General features: G+C 47.6%; 1 protein-coding gene across 1 annotated transcript in view; it reads left to right on the top strand.

The window, feature by feature from the left end:
* IAH1 (isoamyl acetate hydrolyzing esterase 1 (putative)) overlaps nucleotides 1-24,216 on the top strand; it is a 48,489-nt gene that overhangs the window by 20,217 nt on the left and 4,056 nt on the right. The window contains 3 exon segments of the mRNA XM_068155366.1: nucleotides 4,398-4,460; nucleotides 6,054-6,106; nucleotides 6,854-6,996. Of these exon segments, the coding sequence (XP_068011467.1) occupies nucleotides 4,398-4,460; nucleotides 6,054-6,106; nucleotides 6,854-6,996 (259 nt within the window).

Below are 24,216 nucleotides of genomic sequence, written 5' to 3'. Positions count from 1 at the left end.
CATGATTCATCAGGACATCAAGGCAGAGATGCGACATACCAATGGGCTCGTGACAGATCCATAGACATTTCCATGGATGCTATCACACAAGTCATCCATGACTGTGACATTTGTGCCGCTATTAAGCAGGCAAAACGACTTAAGCCCTTGTGGTATGGTGACAGATGGTCCAAGTACAAGTATGGTGAAGCTTGGCAGATTGACTACATCACTCTACCCCGTTCTCGTTCTGGTAAGCAATACGTGCTTACTATGGTAGAGGCAAACACTGGATGGTTGGAAACTTATCCAGTTCCACATGCAACTGCACGCAACACCATTCTTGGTCTGGAGAGACAGATCCTGTGGAGACACGGAACTCCAGAGAGGATTGAGTCAGACAACGGAACTCATTTCAAGAACAACCTTGTAAAGAACTGGGCAAAAGAGCACGGTATTGAGTGGATATTCCACATTCCCTACTATGCACCAGCTTCAGGGAAGATTGAACGCTACAATGGTTTGTTGAAGACCACTCTCAAAGCCATGGGAGGTGGATCTTTGAAAAACTGGGAAAAACATTTAGCACAAGCAACCTGGCTGGTAAATAGTAGAGGTTCAGTGAACCGAGCTGGACCTGCACATTCAGATTTGCTACGGAAAGTAGAAGGTGATAGAGTTCCTGTTGTTAAAGAAAAGAATCTGTTAGGTAAAACTGTTTGGGTATTTTCACCCTCAGGAGAGGCTAAACCTGTCCGAGGGGTGGTTTCAGCTGAAGGTCCGGGTCACACTTATTGGGTAATGCAAGAGAATGGTGAAATTCAGTGTATTCCACAAAGAAATTTAACTTTAGCTGAAAGAGGTTAATTTTGAACTACTGTACAGCTACATCGCGTCCAGAGGAAGAATCAACGAGGAATCTACGGTGCACGAACCCTGAGATCCCTGAGAGCCCTGAGTCAACTAAGAGACCCTGAGATTTCCCTGTTTCCCTTTTCTTCGCTTCATCGGTGAAGAAATGAACTGTTTTCCATTTTTCTCATTTTCTGATTTTCTTGGACTTTTGAATCATCTACATCTGAGCATAGCCGGAATGGACTATGAACTTTACTCACGAACTGTAAATATCGTTTTGGATTAGATGGACAGTATGAACAACCAATGAAATTGTTTAGAAGGGGTGGACTGTGGCCGGTTGACGTTGCCCCCTTAAGAAAGGGAATATGGTGGACGGAAGTTGGTAAACGGAAGGAATAGTCTAAACTAATTTCATTGGACGAGTGGGAGGAAGCACTTTTCTGAGCTGGGACTATATTGAGTTTCTCCAGCACCTTATCTTCAGTCTTGCTTCCGCCTTTCTACGGTGCGGCTGCTCTCTGTCCCTGTGCTGGGCTTTCTGCCAAGGCTCCGGCCTTGAGAGAAAAACTGATAAGGCCTGTATTAACTCCTTTCCAATTAACACAAAACTGCTTTTAACTTCTTTCTTTCGCTCTCTCTCTCTTCTAACCTAATCTGGGGAAAGGGGGGAAAGAGGGGAAAGAGGAGGTGGGGAACCCCCCTCTCTGCCGAGAGGGGTTCACTCTCATTTCTGTGTTACTCTGTTGTATATCTTTGTATATATTGTAGATATTGTAAATTTGTAAATATCTCCCTGCAAACCCTACATCGCTTTGTAAATATAGCTCCACTGCTTTGCTAATTCAGCTTGTGAGCTTTTTTTTCCTTTCCCTTCAATTTTTTTTTTCCCTTTTACTTTACAAGGGGGAAGGGAGGAAGCTTCTCGGCCTTACCCCTTCCACCCACCACATGATGAATCAGAGTAAAAGTGAGACTTACTAGGCCCACATTTTAAATCCTCCCATGTTTCGCCCCTTAACATGGTGGGACGCAGAATTACCACTAATTAACAACGATACACAGTGGGCAGGTGGTCACTGGTTAGAACCCATGGAACACCAGGTGTGGGAAAACATTACTATGTCAAATGTCACATTTAGTGCAGACATATGGCCATTATGTGTCACCCCAAACCAGTCCAATACAGATTGTGTGTATTTTGGCCCACAACAGCACGTGGTCGCAGTTATAGTGAACAAATCAGTAACCAACTATACTGGTATTGATTTGCCTGGGGTAATTGGAGAACCTGTAGATATAACAGAACGACCAGCAATTCCTCCTTGTGTAGTAAAGAAGCAGCTGGAGGACGTCACTCATGTTAGGTGGCATACATGCTTAGGGAAACTGCCTCGGAAACTGAATCATACAAAGGCAGAAATCATTGATTGGGGACCATGGGGTTATACTGATAGGGTTGACAGCACTGGGTGGTACAACGAAGGCTATTCAGGCCCTGTGTTGCAATTCTCATGGAATGGTACTAGAAGTATGATCAAGAAACAGTTGTGGAGGCTAGCTTTACCATTTGTAAATAGAACTGTTAAAACAATTCGTAGGCGTAGAGGCATTTTAGTAGGACATGTACTGCGTAGTTCCTTTGCTACTGTGTGTACTACCCACCCATATGTATTAGGAATAGGCATTGATTGTATAATCTATAATGAATCAAGCATATATCATCTTAGTTGTAGCAATATTACTTTTAAGACTTGTATTATTGATAAAGACATTGATCAACGGAGCATGATTATTCCCTTCCGAAGAAGGGCAGAGGTATGGATTCCAGTGAATATGACAAGAGGATGGGAGAGTGAGAATGGATTGGACCATGTTATCAGGCTGTTAGACCAGGGAGTAAAAGATTCTAGAAAAAGGGCAAAAAGATTTGTGGGATGGTTAATTTTTGCTATAATATCAGCTGTGATAATATTGGCATCTGCTGCTGCTTCAGTTACAGCTTTGACAAAGGGCATACAAACTGCAGACACAGTGAGAACTTTATTAACCAATGTGACAAACGATTTGCAGATGCAGGAAGCTATAGATGAGGAAATAATGGCAAGGCTATATGCACTTGAGGCCAGCGTTGTTTGGTTAGGAGACCAACAAGCTGCCTTGCAGACCCATATGATGCTGCAGTGTGATTGGGAATATCATAAGAAGGACATGTGCGTAACATCCTTGTCTTGGAATGACTCTCAGCATGATTGGAACTCAGTAAGATCACACTTACAAGGGGCCTTCGATAGCTCCTTGAGATATAATGTCCAAACATTGAAGCATCAGCTGGAACTGCAATTAGCAAATATACAACAGGTGCGGATTGATTCAACATGACAAGCACTGAACAAAGATCTTAGCTGGTTGAATCAAAAAAATTGGTTCTCAGGTCTGAATCTACGAGTGTGGGTTATAGGTGGAATCCTGGTAGTGATTGGTATTGTAATTGTAGTATTAATGGTATTTGTAATCATAGCTTTTAGGAATACGAGGATGGACAGAACACAAGTGATGGCTGCTGTTTTAAACAATATAAAAATGGGGAGTTGTAGGAAAGCAGAAAGTATCTATGGAAGGTTTCAGGAAAAGGAAGAACAACAGGCCACTGATACTGGAAGGATGGCTTGATGATAAAGAAGAGCTGACTGTGGTAAACAACCTGACGTGCCAGACAAGAGGACGCTTGCCTCCATGCTGGAGAAGACCAACCTGATATGGGATGAAGATAACAATGGACAGCTGCATATCAAAGGAGAAAACCCAATTAGCAGCAGTGATGCAAGAATGTCAGGGAATTGCTTACCCTGATCGATTTGTCCTATATAAGCTGCTTGTTCTGTACCAATAAATGATTCCTGCCTTACCAACATGGGAGTCAGTGCATGCTTTCCGAAAGAAGACTGCAAACATTTCCCTGGACACAAGGGTAGGGGCAGCAGGGCTCTTGTCTGGGGGCTTCTCTGGCACAGCTGTGCCTCCCATGCAGGGCACAGTGCTGCCTGGAGTATCACCTGCCCTCTTGCTAAGGAGATGGGGGTGGGGGAATGTTTGCTATCAGAGCATCTTCAGCCTCTTCACTTTCCATTCATTTCATTGCCATTGCCCTCAGCTGATCCACAGAGTGTGCTGGGGTGGAAGGGACCCTCCAAGGGCATCTTGGCCACCCCCCTGCAGCCAGCAGGGACACCTCCAACTGCAGAAGGCTGCCCTGGTGGAGTCTCCTTCTCTGGAGCCTTTGCAGCCATGCCTGGCTGTGTTCCAGTGGATTCTCTGGTCCTGCTCTGGCAGGGGGCTTGGACTGGATGATCTCTGGAGGTCCCTTCCAAGCCCTGACATCCTGTGAGATGAAGCTTGATGCTCCTCAGCAGGGCTTGGGCAAGTTCCCTCTGAGCTCAGTGCCACTCTGGATAGCTTCATGCCCGTGTGCATGCCTGCTTCTCCCTCCCCCCTCTGGAGTACTCCTGCCCTGCTGCAGGGCCAGGGGCAGAGCCTCCAAGAGGGTTTCCTTCTCTCCTCAGACAGTGGAATGCGAGACGGGGAGTGAGGACGACGAATCCCTCCACGAGATGGTGGAGCTGGCTGTACAGAGGCTCTATGATGCCCTCAGCCCAGTCTGCTGACCCCCACAGGTCCCCAGGGCACCTCCAGCAACCTTCCACACCTTTGGTCTCTTTTGTAAAAGTAAATAAACCCTTTTTTCTCTTCAGTAGTCAGAGTCAGCTTGTTCCTGAGCAGCCATGCTGAGACCTCCTGGCCACAGAAAGTGACTTTTCTACCCCTTGGCTTTCTCCAGCACACAAAACACTTCCCCTTTCCCCACCTGACTCAGCTGCTGCCTGAGAGCCTTCAGGGTTGTTCCAAAAGTGCCTTCTCTCACCTGGGGTGCAACAGCCACAGGGCCAGGATCCTAATGTCTGAGGAGGTGGTGGAGTCCCCATGCCTGGAGGTGTTCCAGAGCCCTGTGCCTATGGCACCTGGGGCCCTGGCTCAGTGCCATGGTGGGGCTGGGTGAGGATTGGCCTGGATGATCCCAGAGGGCTTTTCCAACCCAAACCATTCTGTGACCCTGAGGGTCACTAGGAACACACACTGCAGGCTTCACCTCTTCAGTTTGCTGTTAGAAGTTTCTTCTGTTGACAACTTATTTAACTCTTTATGTTCTTGGACTCTTTTACAGCCTTTGGTTTCACTGAGGTGAGAATTTCCAGCAGAGTCAGCCCCAGGTCAGCAGTGGTGTGGGCAGCAGGAGCAGGGCAGGGATTGTGCCCCTGGACTCAGCACTGGGGAGGCTGCACCCTGAGTGCTGGGCTCAGTTTGGGCTACTCACTGCAGGAAGGACATTGAAGGCTAGAGCAGGTCCAGAGAAGGGCAACAGAGCTGGGGAAGGGTCTGGAGAAGAGGGCTGGGGAGGAGCAGCTGAGGGCCCTGGGGGTGTTGAGTGTGGATAAGAGGAGGCTGAGGGAGACCTCATTGTTCTCTGCAGCTCCCTGGGAGGAGGCTGCAGCTGGTGGGGGTTTGTGTCCTTTCCTTAGTCTCGGGTGACAGAAGAAGAAACGTTTTCACGTTGCACCAAGGGAGGCTTAGTTTGGACCTTGGAAGAAACTTCCTGACTGGAAGGGTTCTCAAGCCTGGCACAGGCTGCCCAGGGAGGAGGCTGAATGCCCTTCCCTGGAGGGGTTTCCCAGAGGCAGAGCTGCAGTGCTGAGGGCCATGGCTCAGCCCCAGCCTGGGCAGGGTTAGAGGAGGGTTGGCCTGGAGGGTCAGGAAGGGCTTTTGCAGCCCAAACCATTCTGTGATTCCAAGAGGTGGGTCTTGAACTGCTCTCTGGAGCAGCCATGGAGGATCTTTGGGAGGTGCTGTCCAGACTGCAGGCCCAGGGAGAGGATCTGAGAAACAACGTAGAAAAGGACTTTTTTTTATTGCATTTTTTAATAGAAGGGGCAGAGTGGCCAGAGGGAAAGCACAGCAGCCAGCTGAGCAACCACAGGGCTGCAGCAAGGCTCCCAGCTGGTCTGAGCTGCTGGCTGTTGGAGGTCTGCAGGGACAGGGCAGGTTGGGAGGCAGGAGGGGGCAGCTGCAGCAGTGCCAGAGGCAGGAGGGAGGGAAGGGGCTGGGACTGGGCTGCTGGGAAGCCACTTGTGCAGTGCGGCTCTGACTGTGGCCCTTGCTTGCAGTACTCCTTCCAGGAGACCAGCTGGGGGATGCTCCTTGCCCAGAGGCTGGTCAGGTAAGAGCTCACCCTGCAGAAGGGAGGTTGCAGATCTGCCATGCCAGGAGCTGTGCCAGCAGAGGGGCAGCAGAAGTTAACACTGAATGTGTTTGGTTATTAACACCGAATGTGTTTGATTATTGACATCTTCTAGTGAAGCCTAACTGCCCTGGGGGCAGCCTGCCCAGCACTGGCAGAAATAATCACTGGCTTGAGGGGAAAGGGCAAAATCCTCAGTGAGAGCCAAGGTTGTGGTTCTGGGTGGCCACAGTGGAGCTGGGCTGATGGTTGGACTCAGTGCCCTTAGAGGTCTTTGCCAAGCCAAACAGTTCTGTGGTTCTGAGGTGAGTGCTGCAGGTGCCCTCGGTGTGGGCACTCCCCAGGCACAAAGTTCCAAGGCCACTGACACCTCCTAGCTCCTGAGAGGGGCAGGGGCAGGTGTTGAAGCAAGAGTGGTTCAGAACTCCCCCAGATGTGTTTCTGGTGGGCAGGGAAGAGATCTTCCTTTGGGTATAGAATCACAGAATGAGTTGGGCTGGGAGGGACCTCAAAGATCATCCAGTTCCAAGCCCCCTGCCATGGGCAGGGGTACCCAGGATGGGTTGGGGCAGAAGGGATGATCTTCAACCTCCTTCCAGCCCTGGTTGCTCAAGGCCTTGAACACCTCCAGGCAGGAGGCATCCACAGCCTCCCTGGGCAACCTGTGCCAGAGTCTCCCCAGGTTCACTCTGAAGAGTTTCCTGTTGCTGGGTGTCTGTGTTTCAGGAGGTGTGATGTCCTCAACCATGGGTTCTCAGGGTACAACTCCAGGTGGGCCAAGCTGCTCCTTCCCAGGCTGATCCCTGCAGGTGCTGAGGCTGTTGCTGCAGTGACTCTCTTCTTTGGTGCTAATGACAGTGCTCTGGAAAGTACAGCAGCTGGGGTTGGGCTTGGGGTTGGTTTGCTTGTGGGCTCTCCTCTCAGGACAGTTTCACAGGCAGAAGGTTATACAGAGCTTTCCTGCTGCAGCTCCTGTTGCCCTCTCTTCATTTTTACAGTGGATTTGTAGTGGTTTGAGCCTTAACTGGGAGTTAAAAGCCCAGATGGGGGAAAGGCTGAGAATCTCTTCCCCACTCCCCCCTCCTCCCTCCAAACAGAGAGGGAAAAAAAAAAAAAAAGAGTAAGGAGCAAATCCACTAAACAACAATCTGGAGTCAGCTTGGAAGTAGAGAGGCAAAGAATTTTCTTTAAACTATATATATAACAATAACAGGAAAGGCTCACAAGGGCAAGGAACAAGGACGGATGGGAGTGGGACAGAAAAGAATACTACAAAATCAGTCTTTCTCTGAGGAAGCGCAGAGGCAGCAGGGAGAAGGATCAGGTCCAGCCACGTGGCTGAGGAGCAGGAGGACAGCTGCAGTAGCTCTCATCCAGCAGAGGCAGGAGCCAAAAAGGAGCTCCAACAGCTATGATGTCCTGCTTTTTATACCCTGGCTGGGCAGGGAGGGGGGAGTGGAACAGACTCAGCTTTCCCAGGGGGAAACGCCCTGCAGGGAGGGTAAAGTACCTGCAAGCCCTCCACCCTGCTTTGTTTTGTTGTTTTCAGAAAAGGGCATTAACCCACCACAATCCACCCCTCTGTTCCACTTCTTCTCTCCTGCCACAGCCCCTTCATGCAATTTTGACATGTGGTATTTGAATCCTTGGTGCAAGTCCCTTGTTATCCCGGCTCGCTCTCTCCCAGGGCAGTCTCTCTCTCTCTCTCTCCGGTGATGGTCAGTGTAGGTAGTGCTTGAACTGGGCAGGCATGTGAAGAAGAATCAGGAATCAGTCTGTCTTTGAAAGGGAAAGAAAAAAATAATGAACAGTCCGTTGCTGTAGGGACATCAGGAACAGGTGCAGGTGAGATGATGCAGGAGCTCTCTGGGTTGGTGTGCAGTGGGTACATTGAGTCCTGGATGCTAGGCTGGTATTAAGCTAGAAGAGGAAAACTTAGAACAACTTATAACTATTCTCACAATTACTATGATACATTGATGAGTGTTGCCTCCTCTGAGTTCATCCTCTCTCAGCCAGAGTGACGTTCTGCTGTGGGATACACTGAATGTCCCCAGTTTCTAACGTGACCCAGTACGTGTGACCAGGCCCCTCAGCCGAGACCACCCCTCGGGTTGGTTTGCCCCCACCAGCAGCAGGGAAAACCCACACTGACTTTCCCAGCAGGTTCTTCTCAGCAATCACAGGAACTCCATCTCCATCCACTATTTGCAGCAGGTCAGACTGGGCAGGACCAGCTCGGTTCACAGATCCTCTGCTGTTCACTAACCAAGTGGCTTGAGCTAGGTGCTTTTCCCAGTTCCCGAAGGTTCCACCCCCCATGGCTTTTAGGGTGGTCTTTAACAAGCCATTGTAGCGCTCGACCTTCCCTGCAGCTAGTGCATGGTATAGGATGTGATAAATGCACTCAATCCCATGTTCCTTTGCCCAGTCCCTTATGTGTGGCAATGCCAGTGATGAGCAGTGTGAGCAATCTGGCAGTGCAGGCCTAGAGCCTGACATGGTGGTAGGCCATGCTCAGCATAAATGCAGAGCCAGCTAGCAGTGGAGCAAAACAGTGCTGTGCCTGCAGCATGTAACTAAAACAAGGCACTGGTAGCTATAAACATGGACAGTTATCTTGGCACAACAGGACATGCACCTGCATCAACAACCTCATTGTGTCATTAGTAGTTGGACCAATAATCTGTAATAGTGCGATGTGTGGTCATCATAGGGAACCAACGAAGCCATGCCAACAGGGCACTCCGAGTTTATATAAGTTGTAGCAGTTGCCTTGCTACGCACTTCTGCCTTTCCTGTCTCCTCTTCTACACTTTACTGTGCTATACTTGCACTACAGGCCTCCACTATAGGCCTGCAACACTGGAACAATAAAGGAACAATACTCGATCATATTGGTCAGCCATATTGATTCCAATCTCCGTCGCCCATATCTGGTGCCCGAATACACCTGAACTCATGGACAAGGGATTCCCGGACTACGATACTGATCCACTCACCATAAAGAGGTACGTCCGAGCGATACGGAAAGCCGGTCGGAATAGCACTGCCCCTGTGCTGAAAAAATTAGCAGCGCACGCTCAAAAAGGAAGTGAATCTCACCCTGGCCTGGTGAGCGACCGGGGAAGGCCAAGGGGAAGCAAGCCACCAAACAGAAGGGGCTCTGCTAAATGCCCTCCACCTATCCTCTCCATGAGAGGTATTACTGGTGATTCTAGGATCTTAAAAGGGCTATTAGCCTGGGCCCAGAGTTATCCCCACGGCAAATAAACTTTTACTTCCCAAGCACGGGAAGAAATTGCAGCCCAGCTGTGGGATGAGGTGCTACATGCTTAAAAAAGCAGCTTTTCGCTATAGCACCGTGTGACGGATCGTCACGGACATTGCAATCGAAAAAAGCAGAGCAGTCTACTCCCGATTCAGCTGCTGCGGCGTTTGGTTCTAACCGAGACGAAAAAGGGAGACTCGGAAGGCACCCCCTGCCCTCCGCCCCCCTCCTCTCTCCCTGCACATCGTCTGCCGCTCCATCAGCATCCTCCTCACAATTTCAATTGCCCGCTACTCCTTCTACACGAATCATGGCTCTCTTATTACCGTCCTTTTGCGCGGAAAAATCTGCTCCTGCTACGTCAACAGCGGCAGAAGCGAATCCCGGTCGAACTGATAAGGCGCACAAAATCAAAATTGAGGTCGCTACGCATTAAGAATTAGACAAAGAAGACGCCACCTCCGCCATCTTGGCAAGCACACCGCCAGCGACGGCTTGGGCTTGGAAGATGAGAGGACCGACGCTGGGAGGCTGAACAGCGGCAACTCTGCCCTGAAACTCCTCTTAGGAAAAAAAAAATTGAGCACTTGGAGACTCGTGATGGTGGCATTCTTGCGAGCCCCAGCCACCCCGATGGTGGCCCCCACCACCCCAGCAGCGCCCACCCCAATGGCGCCCCACACCCTGGCAGTTCTCCTGGCGACGCCTCCCACAACTCCCCATGGCCCCCACGAGTACCAGCGGCTCCGATCAAGTGGCATCAACCGACGCACCGCTGATAACAGCACTGACACCGGCAGCAGCTACCCCCACTCGGTGGCAGAAATGGCCCCTTCCCCCCAGCGGTTTCAGCTGCGCTACACCCCCCCGCCTCCTACATTCCAGACATTATCAGCAGAGTATAGCACTCCGATGGAAATTCCAATTGAGTCCCGATGGGACGATCGGGAGGTGGGAGGGACAGGGAACTGTCCCGCTGCGCTGGTGGAAAGGTATTGTAGGAAATGTAGTCACAGATGGAGAAGGTTAACAATGACTAGTCTCTGAAATGACTAATGTTAAAGGAAGCTAGACAAGCCATAGCTACCTATGGGCTACAGTCAGGATACACAACTGCTGTAATCAAACATTTGTTTCCAACACATTTGTTAATCCCTTTTGACACACGTATGTCAGCAAATGGTGTTTATTAGGTGTTGTTGGGGTTTGTTTTGAGCAAGAGGGGACATGGGTCCCAGGAACACCTGTGCAATTCAGGCCTTGAAGAATTCTCTGTTGATAATATAGTGGCAGAGTAGGAGATGTGAGAAAGTGCTGATTGCTTGGTATGCTGAAGTCCAGCTGCCCCTGAGATGGGAGGCAAGCAAGATAAGGAGGAGGCGAGATCTGGGAAAGAGAGCAATTAGGCCGGATAGAAGAATTCCACAGAGTTGTGAAAACAATGATGTAACCTGTTAGAGAGCAACCAATAGTATGTTGCCAAGTGGGCATAATTATAGCAAACTGTATATAAGATGTGTCTGATGCTCAATAAAGTTGGAATCCGCTGATCAAATTGGTCGAATAAGCGGCCCCCTTCTTGCAGTAATTAGGTGGTCTGAAAGCGATCATGGAGGAGATGGGTGCCTTACAACCTGGCCTCCCAACTCCCAGCCCCTACAAATTGGGACCTGATTATTATTCATTTGAAGGATCGTTTACTTTACAATTTGCTTACACCTGGAGGATTTAACAAAGTCTGTATCTACTGAGTCATCGATTAAGGCAGACTCCACCCACTGATATCAATGGGTAGCCTCAAGGCACTCTCTTCCCTCTTAGACCCATTGTGACTTTCACATCTATAAATCTATGGATGATATTCTGATTGCATCCAAAAAAGTTACATCCAAGACAGCTGTCTGAATTTCAGCCCCTGTCAGCAAGCAGAGGCTTTGAAAGTCACACCGCCTCAGACCTTGCAACTTCTCAATTAAGTGGCAATTCACTTGCAAATGCCTGGGAAGCCACGCCCCGGCAGCCAGCAGACTCTTTACAAAAAGGTGTCACCGCTAGCCATCTCGTTGGGGCGAGACCTTTCTTAGATCTTATCAGCAAATGCAGCTTCCTGATAAGGCTTTGCAATTAAGTCAGGATTTAGTGATCAAAGAGTGGTCCAGAATATAGGACAGTAACTCTGATCCTGTGCTTTTCATTACTCAGCAGGGTGTAACAGGGACACTTGGTTCCTTTGTCAATACCATCCCTTACATACGGCATTCAATACATTCAGACCTGACTCATGATATGAAGGTAGAAATGCTGGATATTTTGGCATTTGACAATGCTAATGAAGAAACTAAACAGGTTCTCAGCATTTTATCAACAGGTGCCACTGTCTCATGACTGCGGGACACAACAACGAATGAAGGCATCGACAAGCAGCAATGTATCTAGCCACGGCCATAGAAGCAGTCCCCACCAGTATGACCACCGCACAAGGGAAACAACCTGGGTGGAAATCATCGTGCCTCTGAGAAACCTAGGTACCTTAAATCAAAGTGCCAGACTGTTGGACAGACTCAAAAGTGTTTCAGACCTAACCACTTCTGCGACGACACCAAGCCAGGGTGCTTGGACTGCGCTCCCCCCCCCACCCCCTCTGGCAGCGCGTTAGCGGACCTGACAACAGCCGCATATCACTTTTGAATCCACAAAGCGTTGTCGAGTTCAATTGGCATGGTCCTTTGGGTCACAGACCCTGTGCTCTGTTAATTGGCAGATTGTCTACCTCTAGACAGGGCATCCTTATAATTCCTGGTTCAATACATTCTGATTATGACTGGGCTATGAAAATTATGCTCTATACCATTGCCCCTCCTGTTAGCACTCTTGTTGGGACAGAAATTGCTCAGCTAATACCATCTGAGTCCCGAGTGCCTAAAACTTCTAACAGGATCCAAGGGCAAGAAGGCTCGGGTTCCACCGATATGCCTAATACCTTATTAGCCCTAGAAATCCAAAAGGGAAAACTGGAACAGATTGTATCTGTCAGACACCCTTGTGGACAAATTATACAATTTTCAATTATTATGGATACTGGAGACGATGTCATCATTATACCTAGTCATAAATGGAATGGTCACTAGCCATTGCTCATGGCAAATGTTGAAGTCATGTGTTTAAAAGGTATCCAAACAACCTGGGTTAGCAAAGAGCCAGTGCAATTAGCTTTTAACTACGGCAAATCAATCACTGTAAGACTGTACAGGTTAACCTTTCCAGTTGCTCTATTGGGTTGAGAAGCCTTAAGTCAGCTTGGAGCAAAACTTGTTACCGTTCCTTCTTTGTAGTGGCTACTAGTCAGCAACCAACCCTCAAATTAAAATGGAAAACACATAATCCAGTATGGGTGGAACAATGGTCGTTCAGACATGATAGGCCGCAAGTCATTAAGACCCCAATACAGAAACAATAGCAACTAGAGTATACCTTGCTAGCCACCCACCCCTACCCCCGCCCCCAGAAAAGGGAGGATTTTCTGGTACAACTCTTGCCAACCAAAGCTCTGCTCTGATTTAAAGCTACAGTGCTAATTTTTTCATTTCTGATTGCAATGTCCTTAAGAGATTTGTTATCGAGAGTTTTGCTAAGTTTTCCTGGTAAGCGTTTGGTATTTACAGATACCTAGTACATAGTAATTGTAGTAAGGTGTAAGTACTTAGTAATGAGTTCACATTGTAAGATTTTCTTTTGGTTTGAACCTTCTTAGTTGTGTGCCATGGCATTTCAAAGGAGCTCCATGTAATATAGTTAAGGTTTGTAGTAAATAAGTATTAATTTTTAAAAGTATTCCTTAGCTAAGGTAATGTCTTTATATTTCCTTCTTAGACATAGACTAGAAAAAATACAAAAAATGCAAAAAAAAATGGTAAGCAAAAAGGTAACAAGTGCAAAGAAAAAATGTAAACATAGAAATATATAACAAAAGCACAAAAACTCTGGATACAAAAGATAGAGTACTAAATAACAGAATAGTAATAAAAAAAAGAAGAGCAACAATAAAAACAAAATATTAAAAACAAAATATGACACACTGAAAAATCATAAGGATTACTAAAACAGAATAGCTATTAACAGAAAAAACATAAGAATTGTTAGCAAAAAATAAAAATAAGGATTATCAAGATTATCAAAACAAAAAATTATACAAAGAAAAACCCAAGAAAATTAAAAGGAAAAATTATAATAAAAACAATAGAAAAGGTCTAAAAATATCATATAAAAGTAAAAATAAAAATTAAAATAGAAAACAGATTAAATAAAACAAACGTGAAATAATAAATAATTACAATAAAGAATATAATATCAAAAAATAAAAGATTAAACACTAGATAAAAAGAAAAAATAGAAATTACAAAAAAAAAGAAATTGAAAATAAAAAATTGATTAGAATAACAAATTGAAATACAGATTAAAAAATTACAATAACAAAATAAAAATTACAATAAAGAAGATAAAAAAGATATAAAATTTTAAAAATTACAAAAAGTAGGTTACAAATAATAATAATAAAAATTTAAAGAACAAAGAAAAAATTAAATGCAAAATAACAAAAATTAATTGAAAAATTATATCAAAATTAGATTAAAATTAAGAAAACAAAAAAGTTAACAATAAATAATTAAAAAGTGCAGATAAAAAAATGTAATAAAATGCAATGGAAAAAAACCAACAAAAAAACACATTAAAACAGTATAAAAATAATTTAAAAACCAGAAATTAAAATGAATTAAAGATTAAACAAAAGAACTAGATTAAAAGTCAAAATATTAAACATGTAAAAATAATAAATTCAGAATAGAAAATAACTAAAAATTAAATGAAATAACAAAAAGAAACAAAAATAAATAATAAAAGAAATACATTCAACATAAAATATGAAACAACTCAAATTAGAATTAAAAAGAAAAAATATAAAAATAAAAATAATTTACAAAAAATCAAACTGAAATTAAAAGAAATTACAAAATTAAACACAAACAATTGCAAACGTAAAAATAATGGGAAAAAAATAAACTTAGAAAAAAAAATACACATCTAATGAAATCAAACAAAATGAAATAGATTTATTAAAAGTAGATTTTTAAATGTTAAAGAAATGAAGCAAGAATTAATTACAAAGTTGAAAATAGCTCACCTTAAAAACAAACAAAAAACTGTCAAAATTAGTTACAAAATCTGTGGAATCATAGACTCGTGGAATGAGTCAGGGTTGGAAAGGACCACAAGGATCATTTAGTTCCAACCACTGCCATGGGCAGGGACACCTCACACTGAATCAGGCAGGCTAGAGCCTCGTCCAGCCTGGTCTTAAACACTTCCAGGCATGGGGCCTTGGCCACCTCCCTGGGCAACCCATTCCAGGGCTTCACCACTTTCACAGTGAAGAATTTCTTCCTCACATCTAGCCTGAATCTTCCCATCCCCAGCCTTGTTCCATTCTCCCTAGTCCTGTAATTTCCTGACATGCTAGGATGTCCCTCCCCAGCATTCTTGTAGGCTCTCTTCAGATACGGGATGGCCACTATCAGGTCACCTCGAGCCTTCTTTTCTGCTAACTGCAATCATCGCAATAAACAACGGCAGAAGAATCAAGACCATGAGGACACAGCATTTCCCATGCAGTTGAACATCGATCACAATAACTGCTATGATAATCTGGGATCAAACAGCATCACTCAAAAGAATGTACCACAGCATCGTGCGAATTAGGACTGAATATTGTGGTTGCTTGATAACTTTGTATTCTCTCTTTTGTTAACTACATGTGCCTCTGAATGTAGACATCACCACAAGACAGCACGAACACGGCACAACTGTTATGAAAATGACAATCAGCAAACCTGCTTAGCACTGACCTCAACGACGGTCACGATAAACCAAGATGCCAACAGAAAGCATCTAACTTATAACTGAGTGTTGTGGCTGCTTAACTGTTGTGTGAACATTAAGAGATCAGAATTACTAGGATGAGCAAAAACACATTATTCTGTGTAATTTTATATTGGGCAAAGCAATGAAGCTCTTTTTGCTCTTGCTGCTTTCCTGCAAGTTTTCTGTCTGTGAAGCTAGAGCCTGGCCAGATCTACCTTTACAGATTAAAGGAATCTTGCTACCATTAAACAATTCATGATTTTTGACCATCCTAGAGAAAATAAAGATGCAACATAATCCTAAAGCAGATTGTAAGAGACAGTGCTAAGGATTGCATTTGTGCCTCAATCTCTGTGTGCAATGTGTTCAGGCATAATCAAGTCGTCTCTGTCAATAAGAGGAGTGAAATGTAAAGATCAGAACTGTTAAGATCTAAGTTCTTCTTTACAATGTTTATCTTTGACCATGTATTATGCCAGCTCTGTAGAGCATTGTAACTAGTTCAACTTAAGCTTTGTGCCTTGTATGGGTTACACCAGTCTGTTAGACATGCTGCACTACAGAACTCTTGCTTTTGCTATACAGCTTAGCTTTACCTTGCTTGCTTCTGTGTTTGCAGTAGCATCTTGTATGGGATGAGAACAACTCCCATGACCAGATTGCTCACAAAAACAAAAAGGGGGATTTGTGGCAATGCCAGCGACGAGCAGTGTGAGCAATCTGGCAGTGCAGGCCTAGAGCCTGACATGGTGGTAGGCCATGCTCAGCATAAATGCAGAGCCAGCTAGCAGTGGAGCAAAACAGTGCTGTGCCTGCAGCATGTAACTAAAACAAGGCACTGGTAGCTATAAACATGGAAAGTTATCTTGGGACAACAGGACATGCACCTGCATCAACAACCTCGTTGTGTCATTAGTAGTTGGACCAATAATCTGTAATAGTGCGATGGGAACCAATGAAGCCATGCCAACAAGGCACTCCGAGTTTATATAAGTTGTAGAAGTTGCCTTGCTACGCACTTCTGCCTTTCCTGTCTCTTCTTCTTCTACACTTTACTGTGCTATGCTTGCACTACAGGCCTCCACTATAGGCCTGCACTACAGGCCTGCACCATCTGCCTGCAACACTGGAACAATAAAGGAACAATACTCGATCATATTGGTCAGCCATATTGATTCCAATCTCTGTTGCTGATACTTATGAGATGGTTCTTGAAGTGGGTTCCATTGTCTGATTCAATCCTCCCAGGGGTGCTCTGTCTCCACAGGATATGTCTCTCTAGGCCCAGGATGGTGTTGTGAGCAGTGGCATGAGGTACTGGGTAGGTCTCCAGCCACCCTGTACTTGCCTCCACCATGGCCAGTACATACTGCTTGCCACTGTGAGACCGAGGAAGGGTGATGTAGTCTATCTGCCAGGCCTCTCCGTACTTGTATTTCAACCATCTCCCCCCATACCACAGAGGGTTCATGCGCTTGGCCTGCTTGATGGCAGCACAGATGTCACACTCATGGATGACCTGTGAGATGGCCTCCATAGAGATGTCCACTGATCTGTCCCGAGCCCACCGGTATGTGGCATCTCTCCCTTGGTGGCCAGAAGTGTCATGGGCCCAGCGAGCTAAGAACAGCTCGCCCTTGCGTTCCCAGCCCAAGTCTATTTGGGAGATCTTAGCAGCCAGGTCTGCTTGGTGGTTGTGCTTGTGCTCCTCTGTGGCTCTGCTCTTGGGGATGTGTGCATCGATGTGCCGTACCTTGGTTGGCAGCCTGTCCAGGCAGGCAGTGACGTCTTGCCACAGGTCAGCGGCCCAAACAGGCTTCCCTTTTCTCTGCCACCCGTTCCTCCTCCATTCCTTCAGCCCCCCCCACAAGGCATTGGCTACCATCCAGGAGTCAGTGTAGAGGTACAGCACTGGCCAGTTCTCTCGTTCTGCTATATCCAGGGCCAGCTGGACAGCTTTTACCTCTGCGTACTGACTGGATTCACCTTCTCCATCCCTTGCTTCCGACACTTGCCTTGTTGGGCTCCAGACAACTGCCTTCCGCTCCACATCCGCTTGCTTCCTACAAGCCAGCAGGACCCATCTGTATCTCATTCTCAGGGAGATCATTATATGGGGGAGCCTCCTCAGCATGGGTCACTGTCTGCTCTGGTGGCATTCCAAAGTCAGCACCCTCTGGCCAACTGGTGATCACTTCCACTATGCCAGGGCGTTTGAAGCTCCCCATCTGAGCTTGCTGAGTTATCAGGGCCATCTACTTACTCCAGGTAGCATCTGTGGCATGATGTGGGGTTGAACCTCTTCCTTTGAACATCCAGGTCAGGACTGGAAGCCTTGGAGCTAGAAATAGAGGTGACTCAGTCCCAATTACCTCAGAGGCAGCCCGGATGCCCTCATAGGCAGCTAGGATTTCCTTCTCTGTCGCAGTGTAGTTGGCCTCAGAGCCTTTGTACCCCTTCCTCCAGAAACCTAGGGGCCTGCCCCTGGTTTCACCAGGAGCCTTCTGCCACAAGCTCCATGTAGGACCATTCTCACCAGCCGCAGTGTACAGCACATTCTTGATCTCTGGCCCAGTTCGAACAGGTCCCGGAGCCACAGCATGGACCACCTCTCGTTTGATCTGGTCAAACGCCACCTGCTGCTCAGGTCCCCACACAAAATCATTTTTCTTCCTTGTTACATGGAAGAGAGGCTTCACAATTTGACTGTACCCGGGAATGTGCATTTCCCAGAAGCCCACAAGCCCCAAAAACGACTGTGTTTCTTTCTTGTTTGTGGGCTGCACCATAGTGGCTACCCTGTTCACCACCTCCTGAGGGATGTGGCGATGGCCATCCTGCCATTGAACACCCAGGAACTGGATCTCCCTGGCAGGCCCTTTCACCTTGCTTCTCTTGATGGCAAAGCCAGCCTCCAGCAGGATGTCAATTATCCTCTTACCCTTCTGGTAAACTTCCCCTGCTGTCTCACCCCATACAATGATATCATCGATGAACTGCAGATGCTCAGGGGCTCCACCTTTCTCTAAGGCAGTCTGGATCACCTCATGGCAGATGGTTGAGCTATGGACCCAGCCCTGAGGCAACCGATTCCATTGATACTGTACTCCCCTCCAGGTGAAAGCAAACTGTGGCCGGCATTCTTCTGCAATGGGAATGGAGAAAAAGGCATTAGCAATGTCAATTGTGGCATACCACTTGGCCGCCTTCGATTCCAGCTCGTACTGGAGCTCCAGCATGTCCGGCACGGCAGCGCTGATCGGAGGAGTCACTTTATTCAGGCCACGGTAGTCCACAGTCAGTCTCCATTCCCTATTTGCCTTCCGCACTGGCCATATCGGGCTGTTGAAGAGGGAGTGAGCCTTGCTGACCACCCTCTGGCTCTCCAGTCGTCGAATCAGTTGGTGTATGGGGTGCAGAGAGTCTCTGTTGGTCCTGTATTGCCTGCGATGTACTATGCGAGAGGCAATAGGTAACTTCAAATCCTGCACCTTATGGCTGCCCACTACGGAGGGGTCATCCGACAGCTCGGGCATGGTGGACAGCTGTTCTTTGCCTGCAGTCTCCACAGCTGCCACCCCAAACGCCCACTTGTGCCCCCTAGGGTCCTTGAAGCATCCCTCCCGCAGAAAGTCAATGCCAAGAATGCAAGGTGCATCTGGACCAGTCACTATGTCGTGCTTTCCCCATTCATTCCCGGTCAGGCTTATCTCAGTTTGCAGTACAGTCAGGTCTTGTGACCCTCCTGTGACTCCCTGAATGCTTATGGGCTCAGCCCCTTTGTACCTTGATGGTATCAGGGTGCATTGGCCCCGTGTGTCCACCAGAGCTCGGTACTTCAGGGCTTCTGAAGTGCCAGGCCATTTCACATACACATCCCAGTATACTCTTGTCCCTGGCCTCCACCTGGCTGGAGGTAGGGCACCTCTAATGCTGGCAGCGATGCCCACACTTGTCACACGGTCCTGTGTTACTAGGGGAAGGGTCTCTTGAGCGAGAGGGACCACTCTGGGAAACTGGGGGGCAGCCCTTCTCCTGGATGAGTTATCCCCATGGTGCCCACCTTGCAGTTCCCACACTCTGTTTCAGATGGCAGAGGTGGGTTGGCCATGCCAGGTGTCCATGTCCTCTCCATGGTCACAGAGGAACCTCCACAGAGACCCCCTTGACATTCCCCGATTGGCTTGGGGTGATCTCCTAGGGGAAGGTCACCTGTTCCTGATTGCTGAAACCTGGACTAATTCTGAAGGAGAAGGGGAAAAGGAGGTATCGCTCCCCTTTTTCAGTTCAGACATGGAGGTCTTGATCTCTTTGACAATGTCTTTAGCCATAGTTTCTATGGCTGAGATCAGGGGTTTCTGATTTACGCTGTCCTCATATTCCCTTAAATCATTGGCAAACTCACAGACAGTTTTAGGACTTCCATCCTGTCCAGTCAGGAATATCCCTCCTAATGTGTGAGCATATTTCTGAGGAGCACCCTGGGTGAGTTTCTTTACGAAGGGCCATCTCATGGGCACCTCATCTGGGTCCAAAGGGAGCTGGCCATCCCCACAAATTATTTCCACCACGGCCATCTGCTTCAGATACCGAATGCCCTGTTCCATAGTTGTCCATCTAACTGGGGCCCAGGGCAGGTCATCTCTTGAGCGGTACCGGCTCATGATGGCATTGAGGATCCGGGCCCAGAGAGTGTGTATTCCATCAAGTTTGGCTAACTCTTTGTCCAGACCGGCATCACGAGTCAGGGAGCCTAAAAGCTTCGCCTCCTTCTTATCCAGGTCCACTGTGTCCACCCCCTCGTCCCAGCATCTCAGGGCCCAGCTTAGTATTGGCTCACCCTCTTTCCTTGCGTAGTCCAGACAAGTTTGCCTTAGTTCCTTTCTGGGCAGCGATGTAACAGTTATTTCCTGGTCTGAATCATCTTCATCCACTACTGGGTTCTGTGAGGTTGTGAGAGACTAAAAGTTTGTCTCTCTTTTTGTGACTCAACAAAGATAAAATCACTTGCTGTTTGCCCAGACAATATGTGTTGGGCAGAGCCACTAGAAGGACTCTTGGAAGGTGCAGGATAACATTGCTCACTGGGCCACAGCTGGACTACAACAATGACCCAGCCATTCACGCCTTCAGGACAAGATAATCTCCACCCATCAAGTACCCTGGAAAGGGTAGACAATGGGTTCACCACCTGTTTCCTGATGTGTAATGAGTGTGGGGGTTTGTCTGGAGGGAGATGGAGGAGGAGGAGGGCCCCCCTCCACCCCCCATCCAGATCTCTTGCCCAAACACACAGAAATGCACAGAAAGATTTCCGGGGGGAACAATACCGGGACATTTACCTAAGGATGTTTTCCTGGCCCCTGGAATTCCTAAGGGACAATACTTGGATACATACCTAAGGACTAAAAACTGTATAAAAGACTTAAGCAACTACTGGCGTGTTAGGGAGAAGGAAAACGGAGATGAAGGAAAACACAGGAGACGGACGAGACGGACCATGCCGCTGAGAAGGGAAAGCCCAGGACAATGCTGCTCTACAGACCCAGGCTGCTCAGAGGACCACAGGTCTTCTTCAGGCAGAGCCTCAGCACCGTTCCTGTACCAACCCAACATCTCCCCAGAGGACCACAGCTCATCTCCAGCCAGAGCCTCAGCACCGTTCCTGTACCAACCCAACATCTCCTGCAGCACCTTTCCTCCACAGACTCAAACTGTCTTGGGGGGGATGAGGGGTGTGGTAATATAATTCCTTTCCTCTTCTCTCTCTCTTTTCTCTCTCCCTCTCTATTTTCTCCCTCTCCCCTTCTTTATATCCACTTCATTTATGTAATAAATAGTCTAGCTGTTGATATTTTGGCCTCGTTTGTGCCTCTAATTTCACAACGCGGGAATATTTAAAAGAACTGTGTCTCCGGACTGAGACAGAGGTGCTGGGGCCTGCTGAGGTTCCTTCCTCACCATCTGTGCTTGGCGATGATTTTTGATTTCTTTTGCTGCGTGTGGTGACCGGTGCTAGAGAGACTGCATTGGCAGGAGCATCAGGGGTCAACTGTGGGACTGCTGGTGGTGGGGCAAACCCTTGTGCCTGGGGCTCAGGCTGAGAGCTGGCACATTCATTACAACCCGACCCCTCCCTCTTTGTGTCTACAGAGTGCTTACAATGCCCACAGCAGACACGCCCCCAGTCATTAAAGAGCACAAAGGAATGTGTTATCACCCTCCAAACAGCTCTTAATGGGTTAGCTCGTCCCCCACCCAACAAGGTCACAGCAAATGCCCCTATAAGGATTGCATTTAAGCATATGGAGCATATTGCAATGTAAAGCAATTTTCCATCACAGGCACTACACCATTGGTTTCATAGCCTGTGGCAATGCCAGCGATGAGCAGTGTGAGCAATCTGGCAGTGCAGGCCTAGAGCCTGACATGGTGGTAGGCCATGCTCAGCATAAATGCAGAGCCAGCTAGCAGTGGAGCAAAACAGTGCTGTGCCTGCAGCATGTAACTAAAACAAGGCACTGGTAGCTATAAACATGGACAGTTATCTTGGGACAACAGGACATGCACCTGCATCAACAAACCTTGCGTGTCGTTAGTAGTTGGACCAATAATCTATAATAGTGCGATGTGTGGTCATCATAGGGAACCAATGAAGCCATGCCAACAAGGCACTCTGAGTTTATATAAGTTGTAGCAGTTGCCTTGCTATGCACTTCTGCCTTTCCTGTCTCTTCTTCTTCTACACTTTACTTTACTGTGCTATACTTGCACTACAGGCCTGCTCCGTAGGCCTGCACCATCGGCCTGCAACACTGGAACAATAAAGGAACAATACTCGATCATATTGGTCAGCCGTATTGATTCCAATCTCCGTTGCCCATAATAACCTGCTTCAGGAAAGTTTCCTATGTTAGAAAAGTTACCACTGACAGTGAAATTCAATGAATTCAAGAGATACATGCCTAACTTAATTGGTAAAGTTTTTATCCTGTTGATCAGCGTCTCTATCATTAACCACACCACATGGTAAGTTATTAATTTGTAGATGTGGGTCCAAAAGATCCAGCCAAACACCCATGCAAAGGCTTGGACCATCAGGTTCTTTAAAATTGCCATTTCTACTTCCAGTCCCATTTTCAGAAAAAGTATTGCTTTCCCAATGCAATATTAATTTCCAAGCCCCATGTTGGAGGCGCCAAAAATTGTAGTGGTTTGAGCCTTAACTGGGAGTTAAGAGCCCAGATGGAGGAAAGGCTGAGAATCTCTTCCCCACTCGCGCCCCCCCCCCCCCCCCCCCCCCCCCAAACAGAGAGGGAAAAAAAAGGGTAAGGAGCAAATCCACTAAACAACAATCTGGAGTCGTCTTGGAAGTAGAGTGGTGAAGGATTTTCTTTAAACTATATATAGATATATATAAAAGAATAACAGGAAAGGTTCACAAGGGCAAGGAATAAGGACGGATGGGAGGGGGACAGAAAAGAATAATACAAAACCAGTCTTTCTCCGAGGAGGCGCGGAGGCAGCAGGGAAAAGGATCAGGTCCAGCCACGTGGCTGCGGATCAGGAGGACAGCTGCAGTAGCTCTCATCCAGCAGAGGCAGGAGCCAAAAAGGAGCGCCAACAGCTACAATGTCCTGCTTTTATACCCTGGCTGGGCAGGGAGGGGGGAGTGGAACAGACTCAGCTTCCCAGGGGGAAACGCCCTGCAGGGAGGGTAAAGTACCCGCAAGCCCTCCACCCTGCTTTGTTTTGTTGTTTTCAGAAAAGGGCGTTAACCCACCACAGGATTGTTCCAAATATTTTTATTCCTCAACTCCCTGGAGGGAGATTGAAGCCAGGTGAGGGGTGGTCTCTTGTGCCTGGTAAGAACTGAGAGGACAAGAGGAAAAGACCTCAAGTTGCACGAGGAGAGGTTCAGGTTGGAGATGAGAAGAAAATTATTGACTGGAAGGGTTCTCAGAGCCTGGCGCAGGCTGCCCAGGGGGTATCATAGTATCATAGTATCATAGTATCATAGTATCATAGTATCAGTCAGGGTTGGAAGGGACCACAAGGATCATCTAGTTCCAACCCCCCTGCTATGGGCAGGGACACCCCACACTAGATCAGGCTGGCCAGAGCCTCATCCAGCCTGGGCTTAAACACCTCCAGGGACGGGGCCCCAATCACCTCCCTGGACAACCCATTCCAGGGCTTCACCACTCTCATGGTGAAGAACCTCCTTCTCACATCCAGCCTGAATCTCCCCACCTCCAGCTTCATTCCATTCCCCCTAGTCCTATCACTACCTGAGATCCTGAGAAGTCCTTCCCCAGCATTCCTGTAGGTCCCCTTCAGATACTGGAAGGCCACAATGACGTCACCTCGGAGCCTTCTCTTCTGCAGACTGAACAGCCCCAACTCCTTCAGTCTGTCCTCATAGGAGAGGTGCTCCAGCCCTCTGATCATCCTTGTGGCCCTTCTCTGGACATGCTCCAGCACCTCCACATCCCTCTTGTAATAGGGGCTCCAGAACTGGAGGCAGTACTCCAGGTGGGGTCTCACCAGAGCTGAGTACAGGGGGAGGATCACCTCCCTTGACTTGCTGGCCACACTTCTCCTGATGCAGCCCATGATCTGATTGGCTTTGCGGGCTGCAAGTGCACATTGAGAGCTCATGTTGAGCTTTTTGTCCACCAGCACCCCCAAGTCTCTCTCCTCAGGGCTGCTTTCCAGTCAGTCACTGCCCAGCCTGTATTTGTGCCTGGGATTGCCTCGACCCAGATGCAGGACCCTGCACTTGCTCTTGTTGAACTTCATGAGGTTGGCTTGTGCACACCTCTCCAGCCTGTCAAGGTCCCTCTGGATGGCCTCCCTTCCCTCCAGTGTGTCTGCTGCACCACACAGCTTGGTGTCATCA

The sequence above is a fragment of the Melanerpes formicivorus genome, unplaced genomic scaffold, assembly GCF_026170545.1.
Source record: "Melanerpes formicivorus ecotype bairdi unplaced genomic scaffold, bMelFor1.0.p_v2 SCAF_31, whole genome shotgun sequence".
Lineage (NCBI taxonomy): Eukaryota > Metazoa > Chordata > Aves > Piciformes > Picidae > Melanerpes > Melanerpes formicivorus.
This window is presented reverse-complemented; position numbering and strand designations above follow the sequence as displayed.